The sequence below is a fragment of the Gymnodraco acuticeps genome, unplaced genomic scaffold (genome assembly GCF_902827175.1).
Source record: "Gymnodraco acuticeps unplaced genomic scaffold, fGymAcu1.1, whole genome shotgun sequence".
Classification (NCBI taxonomy): Eukaryota; Metazoa; Chordata; class Actinopteri; order Perciformes; family Bathydraconidae; genus Gymnodraco; species Gymnodraco acuticeps.
The window spans coordinates 4,913,272-4,927,151 of record NW_022990441.1 but is presented as its reverse complement, the minus strand read 5'-3'; the positions used below and the strand labels follow the sequence as shown (position 1 = coordinate 4,927,151).

The following is a 13,880-nucleotide window of genomic DNA, read 5'->3' as shown; positions in this document are numbered from 1 at the left end:
AATCTGCTTGTGTCCTAGATACATAGGCTATGGGTGTATACAGTATGCATGTACTCAATGTGTGTGATAAAAGTACAATTAATTTTAAATAATTTGAGAGATTACACTCGATGAACATACCAGGAATCCTATGCAATTATCCGTTTAATGTAAAATAAACTGTTATCACTCAATCAGTTTTCTCTCCCTTGTTAACAATCCTCAATAGTATATTTTTGGAAATACAGAAAAAACTGCCAACAAGACTGCACATACAAAGTAGAAACATATCATAATTTCTCCATAGGTGTATTTATATAATGTAAATCATGCGTAATTAGTGTCTTATTAAGCATCAGAAGAAACACCAGCACAATAACCCCGGACAGTGTTCGTGATTATTCACCGCCATGGTAATCCCCTTCTGTCCTCACCTTCCAGCAGTATGATGGAGAAGTCCTGGGCGGTCTGGCCCTTGCGCGTGGCAAAGCACTGGTAAGCTCCCGAGTGTCTCTTTTGTGCAGCGGAAATGAACAATGTCTCATTGTGAGCCCCCTGGATGGAAAAGTGCTGATCGGGCAGGACAGATTCAGTGTTACGGTACCAGGACACCATAAAGTGCGGGGAACCCTGGACGGCACAGGATAGGATGACTGTGCTGCTGATCCCCGTCTTCAGGTTCTTGGGAGACAAGGTGACCCGCAGTGGATCTAGAGATAAGGAAAAGAAAAGAGAAAAGGAAATGTTAGCCACACCTTCTCATTCATAAGTCACAACCTAAACATTGAGAAATATTACAGTGGTGGTATAACTTCCATAGCTGAACAAAAGTAATTTGTATTGAGTAAGGGCCAGGAAACACAAATCACATTTTGTTTTGGTGTGTATTAGTTGTCTGTGTGTCAAGACTTCTTCCATTGCTTATGTGTGTGTGAGTGCGTGTGCTAGGCAGCGAAGAAAACCGAGATAGAGAGACAGAAAGGGGAGAAAATGTCAGTGAGCAATAAAGCAGCTGGTGTTAAGTGCTGGAGGCTGCTGAATGTGTGTGAGAGAGTGACAGTGCATGTGTAAGACTTTCTTCACAGGCAATGAGTGCACATACTGCAAGTGTGTGTTAAAGTGTGTGTGTATGTGTACCACCTTCTATGCCCTGTCATAGGAGGTTTGTGGGATGCGCCGTGATGTGCCCCATGGCCAGTCTGCCCAGTGTCCACTAACTTCACCCTTTACCTCTCTCCCAGCGTCCCCTCCTCATTCATTCAAACACACAGCATTATGAAATCCTCTCTGTTTTTGCCTCCCTCCTTCACGTCCTTGGTAAACAGAGCGACAGGCCTGCAAGACCACTGGTCTGCTCTGTCACCGTAGCAATGCCTCGCTGGGGTTTGAGAGCACAGCGGGGGAATGAGCCGTCCTTGGACATCAGGCTCACGCTCGGCCCAGACGAGGGTGGGTTGTGAGGGTGGGATGTATGTGGGAGGGGGGGTTGTCGTGTAGCAGGCACGGGGCCAGGGCAAAGCCAACAGAGCTTATATGATGTCTCCATTGCACCTGTCCATGACCTGACATCATCATTCATTACTTCTGTCCATCTCACTTACGCTCCAACTGCACTTGTCAGTGTTGAACAATGGAGGTCAAGATAGCTAGGGGAGTGCTAAGTGATGCATTGTTGTGTGCTGAATTTTGAGATTGTATTCTTCTACTGTAATCTCTTTAGTGTTTTACTGACCTATGACATTAAGATGACCCGTCACCTCTTTGGAGCCAAAGCTGTTGGTGACCTCACAGATGTAGTTGCCACTGTCCTCAAGCCTCAAGTCGGAAACGGTGAGGCCGGTGATGCGCCGTGTCCAGCGGGAGTCAGCAGGTAAAGGCCGACCATCCTTCAGCCATCGGATGGTGGGGTTTGGGTATCCGGATGCAACACAGGGCAGCTCAACGCTGTGCCCCATCTGCACCTCACCGGACTGGAAACTATCCAGCACTGAGGGGGTGGACTCCGTAGGGTCTGTGGGTGTAGCACGACACAGAAAGAAACGTAAATTCATGAATTCATACATTTGGTTCCTAAGGAATAGTTGGATCATTCTTACTGAGAGTTGAATGAATACATTGATAATACACCCATGTCTGTACCATAACATAAAGCTACAGCCAGCAGATGGTTAGCTTATCACAAAGACTGTAAACGGGTCATTCTACAGAAAAGGTAGATCTGGGTGATACAAATCTGCTGAAATATATTCCTTCTAAAAACATCTAAAACCTGTTAAATAGCAATAACTAACTCTTAACTTGATGAATCCACAACAAGTAAAGCTTAAAATATTTTTATTATTTTTATTATTTTTATACTTTATACAAAGGTTATTTGTATAGGAATGTCACTGGTGTTACGTGTTACCAGGAAGAAGAGTGACACCAGTGACGGTAACACCAGTGACAATTTGGAGAAAACACTACCATTTTAACAAAATGGCTGCAATGTGTCAGACCAAATATGGCTTCAGTCAATATCAAAATCGTTTAACTCTTCAATACAATACATTTTCCCATTCAAATGTTCACCCCTAGTAACACTAATGACAGACTTGAAAGACGCATGTAAAATTTGAAGATAAAATGACACCTTTAACAAACAAAGTAAGAAGTATCTGACTTTCCTCATGTCTTTGTCCACTGCACTGCCTCAAATGATCTCTTGTTACAGGAGGCACTTCAGAGACAGTACATTATTTCAAAATAAAAGCATTTTGTGTAGCAGTAACACCAATGACGTAATTTTGGGTGACTGACATTTATTTGATATTATTAATAATAAATTGCGTTTTTTTACCATTTCAGTGTTATATTTAATGCTTGTAATGTTATGTAAATATAAATTAGATTTATTTATTGAAAAAAAAATGTTTTAAAGGAAAACTATAGGCTCCACTTCCATGTATGATCAAAGTGACAAGGCAGTTCCTTGAACTTGGCATTTTAAATAAATTGCAATTTACGTATAAAACCATTTTTTATTTATTTTTTATTTAGTACCATTGCAAAGACAATCTCTATTTATTCAACATATATAATGAATGTGAGTATTAGGTCAACGTCATGTATTTTGGTGTCTGCAAAAGTAAGTGACAGCACTTCCAACTTTTCTGTAGAATGACCCAACAGTGGACACAGCTAGCCTGGCTATGAGTTATGGGCTGCACTATAGTAGTAACTTGGATAACACGTGTTATTTTTATGCTTCTATGCTGGTTAAGGATCTTTAAACTCCATTTCATTGCACAAACCTGTGTTGTACAGAGACAATATATTTCCTTGAACTTGAACCTTAAGTACTGGTAGGTGGATTATCTTCCCAGGCTAGCTGTTCGCCCCGTTTCCAGTCTTTATGCTGAGCTAAGGTATACACCTCCAGGCTACAGCTTGATATTTACTGTACAGAGTAGTGTTGATTTTCTCATCTCATCATGGCAACAAAAAAAACTAAAAAAGTGTTAAACTATTCCTCTAAAACATAAAACTCTGTAATGCAATTCTATCAAGTAATACAATTATAAAAGACAAGCAGCTGCTCATGTTTTGATGGCATTTTAGTACTTTTAGTGGAAAAGGAAACTTTGCCTACCCATAACAGAGAGCCTGGCTCCATTGCTCTGGCGAGTCTCTCCACTGTACTTGTGCTTTGTGATGCAGCGGTAGGTGGACAGAGCATCTTCCTTCTGCACCTCTGAGAAATACAGAGCGCCAAATGAGGTCAGGAAGAAACGGTTACCTGTGTAGGAGAGCAGAGGGGGAACAGGTAGGGGAGAAAGGAAGGATAGGTTAGTCAACATATATGAGTTGCAAAAATGATAAATAAGGCATGTCATTAGCATGTAAAGCAATGCGAGGGTTTACAGACTGCACTGAAACTTTTATCCATGTATTTTTTCTTTTAATGTTTATTTTATTAGCTTTTCTTTTTAATGATTGATTTTAAATGCCTTTTTCTTAATGTCTTTCATTTTTTGTAAAGCACTTTTAATTGCCTTGTGTTGAAAAGTGCTATATAAATAAACTTGCCTTGCCTTACAGATAGAGGGGTGCTGCACAGATTGTAAAGCGTGTCTCATGCCTGGGTGCATTGGGCAGAGGAATTTTCCAGTTTAGACATTTGAGCTTTGAGGCCTAATCTTTCTTTGTTAAAAGGTAATATTATCTCACATCACATTGTGATTCGGACAAATGTGATTACTGTCCAGAATTGGGCTTTATTTACTTTCTCGCCTTCTCTATGGCTCAATAATATGTATATTTTCTAGCACAATTTTACAGAAATAGAAGATGCTTCAATGTCTTTTCAAGTTATATTCACTTTTCTTAATGGTGTACACACATTTATAACAATCTTCTGTATTCACTGTATTTTCTTTCTCATTTCTATACATTTGCTGAGGAAAAAGTGTACAGAGAAAACCCTATTTGGTGAGGAAAAGGTCACTTCAGACATGTGATGCTATTGAAGTAGATGAGAGATGCCAACCTCTCCATCATGAGACCCTCTTGACAAACCGTGAGCATATTTTTCAGAGAAATCACTGATCTCCAAAGAATAGAAAACAGGACTAGAATATACATGTCTTCAAAAGGCCAAACCACAGTACTTGAACACAGGGGAGCTTTTAACTAACTCTGTCACATCCATCTAGTGAGAGTTACACAATAGAGGAAGAGCGATAAGGAAGACGAGAAAGAGAGAAGAGAGGAGGGAGTTATTGTAGGTGTTAATAATTGATGCGTCTCTGTGTGTTATGGTAACAGCAGATTAGTGTCATTTTCATTTCACATCAGTGACTGCTTGGTCTCCCTCTGATTGATCTACATGTCAATAGAAAAAGCATGTGCATGTGTGTCTATGTGTGCGAGAAGAAGAAGAGAAGAGAGAGATGGAAGGAGGAGAGTGTATTTCGGTGTTTGATTCTTTCCGCTTCTCTGCATCTTTTTGTATTCTGTTCCCCCAAAGGGTTATTTTAGACAGTGTGCACTTCCGAGTTTGTAGTAGATTGCAGATTGTTCGGTTATGCGGATGCTTTTGCAGTGTGTTTGTGAGAATATTCTGCCTGTTGTTTGCTGTACATGATGTTTCAGTTGTCTCTTTGCAATGTTGACAAGAGAGGACTTGAGTTAAACACAGGTACATTGAATAGTTGAATACGGGAAATATATGATGTACACACAACGCAAAAACATGCACAAATACACACACGCACACCTCCAAGCAATAGGTCAGCATCTAGTCACTGCATATTTATTCTGAAACACTTATGGTTCTAGCTGTTAGATGTGTCTGATTGTTGATGAAAAGTGACTGCTGTATTGTGAAAACTTCACAACATAAGCCGCAGTTTTAGTTGGTTTTTATTTTGCTCTTAAATGATCCTCTTAGAGTCAATACTGGCAGTTAATAATTACATGGTTTGTAAGTCCTATGTTTTTGATTGACAAAATGTATGTATCAATGAACATGTGTAGATATAAATGGGCAAGTATCATTAAACAAGCCAGTGTTTGGGTGTGTGCGCAAATGTGTGTGTGTGTTAGCCCTGCCAAAATGTGAGCAACAATCGATGCATTTTATAGCTGCACAACTCCATCCAAAAGAGATTGATTCAAACAAATAGGGCTGGCCTGGCTCCCTGCCATTCACACACACACTAACAAGACTGATATGTGAAGAATACTGAAGGCTTTACCTCTTGTGTCAAAGCTGCCAAGTTTGGACAGACTAATCTAAATGTGCCATTTTTCAAGATCACAGTGGATATTTCTTTATTGTTGCTCATTCTGTTGAATTTCATATTATCCTATAAATAAATTTGAAGTAAACTATGGCCAGTTTTTAGCCATAGTTTTTAGAAAAATTCCAAGGAGATGTCTTTCCTCAACCAAAAGCCATAGATATTCAATCTAAACTGATAAAAACCAAGAAAAAATAAATGTTGGTTGACTGATTACAGTATACAACAAGTGGTGCTAACTAGCTTCTGGAGCTGGAGAGACCCGTTTAAATGTCAGATCGACATATTAATACGTATGATATTTTCATTTAGTAAGTCTACAATTTGCACACACACACACACACACACACACACACACACACACACACACACACACACACACACACACACACACACACACACACACACTTGTAACAGCCTGTGCGTCTGCATGCATATGTGAAAGTTCAGACACACGTGTTTTCATGTGAGTCAGACTGTTGTGCTGAGTGCTAAGCGACGTAAGCTGTAATTTCCAAGCCTGCCCTTTTGTTACAACCTGGGTATTAAGCCTTACAGGATAATATGCACTTGGCGAGTAGAACCCTGTATAACACACTGCTACTCCCTGTCACAACATGCCTGGAGAGAGGAAGACAGACCAGAAGGGGGTGGGGAGGGGAGAAAGTGGGGGGTAGAGTAACAAATTCAGAGATGGTTAAGAATGGAGAGAAAAGAGAGTGCAGGGGACATTAATGAGACAGTGTGTCAACGCTTGTGGCAAATAGATGTCCAGCTACACAATTTATCGACAGAAAGTAAAGCAAAATGAGCCAGTTCAGATGGATAAAAGATGAATACATTTTAAGAGATGTTGTTGATTATTTCTCTGATCAATTAATAATTTCATCACTATACCTTATCTACAGTGGCATATTAATGAAGTATTCTATTCTCCATCTTCCCTTGACTGCTGTGAGATTAGCCGACTACCCTTCACCTCCTCTCTCCTTCACTGCTGCTCTTTCTACCTGATACCTAAGTTCTACTCACTGCCTGCTCTCCTGCTGTCTGTGGAGATGTGACACACCTAAAACAGTGGAGAGGGTGTAGGCTGCACTGGAGGGAGGCTGACCTAGGGGAGGAGGAGGGCAGATGGAGATTGATGGAGGGAGAGATAGGGAGATAAAGAGAAAACATGCCGTTGGGAGTGACAGCGGAGGGAGTGAGAGTGAGAGGGATGAGGGCCTGCAGGCCTGAGAGCCACACACGGGTAAAACAATTCCTCTACGTTGTTCTATGTCTCTCTCCCTCCCTCTCTCTTTCTCCCGTTGCAAGCCTCTCCTTGTGGGAGAGAAAATCAATTCTCGTCTAGTCTGCCTACGCCTCCAGGAATTTGTTGTTGTTGTTGTTGTTGTTTGCGTGTATGTATGTGCTTCTGTGTCTGCCTTTTCCTTTCTGCTGTAGGAGGCAGGGTGAGATTCTTTTAGGTCCAGCCCACCCAAGGGAGGCTCAAAATCCCCTCACTTCCTATTTCACTTCCTAACCCTCTCATTCCTTCCTTTTGCTCTTTTACAATCTGTGGGACATCTATTCATCATCGCCGGCTTCTCTTCCTCCCGTCTCCCCTCTGCCCTCTACCTCTTTCTATGTCTGCCTCTTTTCCTTCTAGTCCATAGAGTCTGGGGGGGGGGGGGGTCTGTAAGTAATGGAATCAGTTCAGCTGATGAGCCTGAGGCAGGAACTCAAGTCAAGTGCAGAGTGAAGATGCTGCTGGATCTGTGTGTGTGTGTGTGTGTGTGTGTGTGTGTGTGTGTGTGTGTGTGTGTGTGTGTGTGTGTGTGTGTGCCAGAAATCCCACAGAAAGAGACATGCATGCAAATAACGAGACAAAGAGACAGAAATGGAGAGAAAGATGGAAACAATAAGGATTAGTGAGCCCTGGAGCATCACTTGTCTGCCCCAAAGTTCCCCCAGAGACAGGACACCCCTCTTCTTTGAGATAGGTGGGGGAGTCAGAGGAGGGGAAGGGCAGGTTAGACAGAGCGGGAAGATGAAGGGATACAGGATAGGCGCATCTAAGTATATCCCATTATAGTATATGGCTGCCATCTTCAACAAATGATTGTCATACAAGGGAGGGGGATAGCAGAATAAGAGATCATAACGAGCAAAACAATGATAAGAGAAAATGAAAATGTTAATGTGGGAATATTGAAGCAATCGTGGAGGTTGGGAGGAGAGGATGGTCGGATAAGACAGGAAAGAGGGATTGTTTAAATAAGTATCTAAGAAAATATTTGAGATGCTGGCCAGACCTAAAAGAAAGAGACAGAAATAGATCAAATAGAGAGGAAAAGCAAGAAAAAAGTCCTATGCGAGAAAAACAGAGCAAGAGAGGAAATGGCGCAAGTAAGGGGGTTTGTTCTTGGAGCTGCCATGCAAATGAAGGCGCTGCAGCAATGCTAACTAACAGCAATTCACACTGTTGGACTCATCACTTATTAATGCTCTACGGCTCCCCCCTCCCTCCCTCCCATCTCTTTCGCTCTCCCTCTCTTTACCCATTCCTCTCTCCCCTGCTCTCGCCAGAATCTCTCATTTTTGTTCGCTCTCTCGCTCGCTGTTGCTAGGGCCCGTGCGCTCACGTGACAACAGCTGGGTAGGGGGCGCTGCGGTGGCACACAGCGACATGTGCAAGTGTGCTTTTCATGTGTGCCGTGCGTGTGTGTGTGTGCGGCAGAGTACCCTTCATTAGAGGTAAAAACGGAATCAGCCATTTAAATGATGGCGATGGAGATCAGAGGAGAGGAGAGAAACTGCTGAATGGATCTGTAATTGGTCCACAGGCCCGGGCTATAGGCCACAGAGGAGCTCAACACATCTCTCACTGCATCATGTCATTCACTCCATGCTTTTTAACAAAAACACATGCTGAAGACTGTCACCTCCATTATTGTCAAGGTTTGCCTTTCAGGTTTTAAGGCTAAATGGACCGCGGGCTCAGTACAATACAGATCCGCAGTAGTATGCTACAAATGGACGTCTCCAAATGAATGCACACACAGATACGCAAACACTCACAATCTGTCTCTCGATCTACACATCCTTCCTCCCACTGTCTCACAATCCACGTTTGCAGAGTGCACTCGACAAATTGTGAGTATGGGAGTGTGTGTGTTAGTGTATTTTCATGCAGAGCATCCTCACTACAGGATGCCACAGTGTGAGCAGACAGTGGAGTACACCTACACATTCTCCTCGTCTTGATTCAACTTTTCCTTCCCGCTTTCTTCTTTTCATTCCTTCCACGGTGTCTCCATCCACCCCCTTAACATTACATTGCTAATTCTACTAGCTTTGTCACACACACACACACACACACACACACACACACACACACACACACACACACACACACACACACACACACACACACACACACACACACACACACACACACACACACACACACACACACACACACACACACACACACACACACACACACATGAACAGGGCCTATGTGCGAGGCATTTAGGGCGTGAACGTGTTTGTTTCAGGATATTTTGATTCTACATCCAAATGAGGGATTGGGTGCATATGCCTGTTTGTAAGCATTTTACAACTCTATAAGCTACACAACAGCATATTTAGTAATTTCCGGAATTGAATCAATCATGAGAAATGTTGTAACAAATAACTCTGTGCAAAGTGAAATAGAGAATGGTGTGATCTCAGTGAGATCAACGCCAGTCCACTTCAATGAAGTCCAAGTAAACATATACACTGAATGAATTATTACAATGAGAAAAAAATCATTAATAACATGTCAACATCGAGGCTAAAAATGGGTGCAAAAAGGCATCAAGATACATAGCAGCAAGATACAACTAGTTCAAACAATAGGTGTGCTATAGTGGCAACAAGTTGAGGGATCGCCAAGCATATTTAAATGATGGATTCGGGGATTCAATTATCACCTGGTTGTCAGTTATTGTACATTAGTACAGTTCAGCAAAATGCATCTACCTTATTCACCAACAATGAATGCACCACCCAGTCAGCAAACACAGCTGTGTGTATAGTACATGGTTGTGTTACAAGCTAAAAACAACATGCTGTTAGGAACACCAACTGAAGTACATTTAGTATCGATGCTCAAGAAAAGTGGTGGAAATAGAAGAAAGGATCAAAATCTACCGCAGATCAGCACCATGGACAGCTTTGCTGCTGCAGCCCAAAGACGGGAAACCTTCTAGTGTAAAGTCTCTTACATGTTGTGATGGTACAGTGGTTGGCACAATTAAACGTGTGTGTGTGTATGTGTGTGTCTCTGAGGGTAATGTTAGCTACAGTGGTTACTGTGGTAGAGTAATAAAATAGTAATGTGGCATATGGCCCAGTGCTACCAGCAGTCAGTTAACTTACTGCAAGAGAAACAGAACATCTCACATTGGAAACAAGGTGGATGTATATGTGATTGGAAAAAAGACTGTGTGACAGATCCAACATACATAACAAAAAGGTTTAATAGTCAATTTAATGGTTATGCAATCAAGCAACCTACACACACACACAGGCTGGAGAAAGCTTTCAAAAAGGCAAGCATATAAGAGCATCAGTGAAAGGAACAAAGCTTCAGCAGGAGAACACAAGCAGCGACGTACATGACCTCACAGTGTCATCTATGTTTTAATTTAAAACAGTCATCTAGCAGTATAAGTAGCACTAATGTGACACCCTGTTGGGCCGGGTTACTGTCAAGTTGATTTTTAAATATTCCCGTAAGAAAACGAGTGAAGCTGTAACTATCCTCTGTAAGCTATGATCACAACATTGCTTCTGTGGTGGAACATTGTTTTAACATTGTTCCATGCTTCAATATGAGGCATGTCGGGTCACAGTATAAATGAATTAATTGTATATAAAACTACAGCTAAGTAAACTAAATCTATCGTATTTTAGCATTCCTTTACCTATCAGGGAGTATCATGTGATATGTAAAGTAGGGACGAGTAGCATGTACAGTTGCAGCACTCTTTTTTGTGTGGATTCTTGCATGCTTTTACAAATGTTACTGTTTGTTTGAAAATGCTTCTTTCACCTCAGCCTCTCAATGGAAAATATTGCATGTGCAATATTGTCATGGATAGAAGAGTAATTAGTTATCATCTTCTCTTTACTGACTACAAATATAAACTAAAATATAACAATTATAATATTAAAGGTGGGGTAGGTCATTTTGGAGAAACCAGCTGGAGTGCGCTAGAATTTGAAAATACACAGCTGGAAAAAATCTGCTACTTCCTTACAGAGCCCCTCCTCCAACACACACGAACACGCACATGACCAATGAGGGCACGAGATAAGGTTGTGCACAGATGGAAGGCTGACAGGGCAGGTAGGCCATCCAGTTATTTTAGTCGGCCCGGCTAAAATGATTGGTCGTGCTTTTTACAGTACCACGGCTTCCACAGATGACATTTTTGTATGGATTTTTTGTCAAAGCTCTTAAGATATTCATTGCTATCGGGATGTTAAGAGCATTCCATGGAATATAACAAAAAGTGTATCTCGAGCCGGTTTCTCAAACTTACCTACCCCACCTTTAAGGCTTACGCGCTTTTGATTCTATCTTTAAAGAAATACATTTGATCAGCCTGAGGAAATAAGGACTTAATAGTGAATAAGTAAAGTACAATATTGTTGGGAAAGAGAAAGAACGAAAGGAGTCAGTCAATGATTCCGCTACCTCAATTCCTTCTGCTAGTTCATTTATTTGATAATTACCAAGGGCCCATTATAGCTGATTCTAGGAGGCACTGGGAAGGCCTCCTAAAAGCCATTTCATTTGAATTTCTCAAACTCTCTTAGCGGCCTCCTTGCATCATACATACACACAAACACACACACATGCACGCACTATATAAAACATGACTTGTACAACTGTGAGTCCATTCAGGCCCAACATGTAATTAACACCTTCACCCCAACCTCATGTGTGTCTAAAGCTTGCACGTGGCCACCAGTGCATACATGCATGTCTGTGTGTGTAGGGGCTGAGAGGTGGGCAGGGGTGAAGGATAATAAACATTGGATTCTAATAAAATGTTCTCATCCTCTTAAATCCCCCTACCTGCCATATTAACACCCCATTACAAGGGCAGATGAATGAAAAGGAACAGAGCTGTGGTGTGATTCCCCGAGTGTCAAATCAATACCACTCCCCTCCTCCTCTGTTCCTCTCCCGCCTTCAACCCGCCCTCTCTCCCATCATCCTTTTCTCTGCTGCTATAATCTTCCTATTCTCCTCTCCTCTGTTGGGTCTGAAGAATTGACATGTGTTTGACAAAGGGAAATCTACACCTACTGACAATAGGCTCTCTCCCTATCCGAGCCTATTTCTCTCTCTAGCAAGAAATGAATGACACTTGCTCCTATCTCCTCTCTATTCACATTCAAAGCAGTCTATAATATGTAAGTGCTTCTGAGAACAAGCCAGATATTGAAAGAAGAACCGAAAGGATGTTATATTACTGTCACTTTCCTGAATGAGAAAAAAAAAAAAGCTTGCTTAAGGACTGTGAAGATGCTGTGTCAAAATAACAGGAGGAGGTTAAAACACTTTTTAAGCTTGTGTCTCTTTCTCTCCCTCTGTGAGGGAAGGACACACATGGTAACCAGAGGCAGAATAATTGAAGAGGAGACACAGATACACACTCTGTCTATTCTTATCTCTCTACAAGTGTTTCGATTTCCAGCTCCAACCCTTGACCTTCTAATCCTCCTCTGCTGCTTTGTTTCGTCTGTTTACCAGGTTCAATATGATGCAGTGATCTGAGGATAGGTATTCAGAGGACTAATGCACTCATTAAAAAGGCATGCTTCACCGTCAAATGCCAGCTGCCGCCCTCCCCAACACCACCATCACATCTCCTGTTGTCTTTGTCTTTCTCTGTCTCCATATCTACCCGTTTCCTCGGTTTCTCTGTTCTCTTCCTCTGTCTCTTTTTCTGCTGCTGTCTCTCCGTTTCTCTTTCTATATCTGTTGTTAGAAGGTGACACCCTGTACACCCACACACCCCTCACCCTCTCTGAGCAACTCATGCATGAGACTCGAGAGAGAGAGAGAGAGAGAGAGAGAGAGAGAGAGAGAGAGAGAGAGAGAGAGAGAGAGAGAGAGAGAGAGAGAGAGAGAGAGAGAGAGAGAGAAAAACTGAGAGGAAGAAGAAAAACAAATAAAGGAAATGGAAAAATGCACTCATCCAAACCAAAAGAAATAGAAAGAGGGAGAAATCTGATAATCTGTCTGTTTTTATCATCGGCCCACTCCCCGTGTCTTCATCTCTGTCTTCCCCTCTGTAATGAGTAAAGGCCTCCACCACACTTAAGCAATCTTAATTGGAATGGCCATAAATATTCAAGCAGCAAAATGGAGGCAGGGGTGGATGGCTGGATGAAGGGAACATGGTTAGAAAACAGAAGGCAAAAATACTCAAATAAGAGCAAGTGAAACAAAAGCACCCTGTTGTCCTCTGACTGTTTGCATGCTTTCTTTTGAAATTATGTTCTTTATGTCAGAGTGCACACGCAAACACACAACCTAAAACAAATGGCTCTAACTACATATATCTGTGGGTCTATTGGCTTGCTGACAATGGCATATATGCAAACACATACTCCAGACTTGTCAACATGCGGTGCATTGTGTTTCTTTTGTCTTTAATTATTTATTCTCATAGATAATAGATAGGGACATGCTCGCCGGTCATGAGAAGGCTTACGGGACATATCGAATACATTATACACAAACAGAGATAAGTCTACTAAAGCGTGACCTTATTCCTGCTGTGGAAAACACAAAAACAATGGTGTGCCAAGCGTCTAATTTAACAATCAGTCCTGTGTGATTGTCATCCATTATGTAGAGAAAGACACAGCACACGGGGAAAAGACTGATCTCCTGAAAGCAGCTCGTTGGCTTCTGTTGAGCTATTGAACTTGATTCAGCCGTCTATATGTGGCAAGTTAATGAAACTATGTAAACGCGATAATCCGCACACATACAATGCTGCTGCTATGTGCATAGGGGAGAGAGAGAAGGGTAACACGCCGACACACATGCGATAAACTCTC

General features: G+C 41.9%; 1 protein-coding gene across 1 annotated transcript in view; it reads right to left on the bottom strand.

Moving 5' to 3' along the window:
* The window catches only part of LOC117552194 (Down syndrome cell adhesion molecule-like protein 1 homolog), a 99,357-nt gene that overhangs the window by 37,747 nt on the left and 47,730 nt on the right, over window positions 1-13,880 (bottom strand). The window contains exons 4-6 of the mRNA XM_034225504.1: window positions 3,611-3,757; window positions 1,712-1,990; window positions 414-689 (exon numbers count right to left, since the gene is read on the bottom strand). Coding sequence (XP_034081395.1) covers window positions 414-689; window positions 1,712-1,990; window positions 3,611-3,757 — 702 coding nt within the window. The remainder of the gene's footprint in view (window positions 1-413; window positions 690-1,711; window positions 1,991-3,610; window positions 3,758-13,880) is intronic.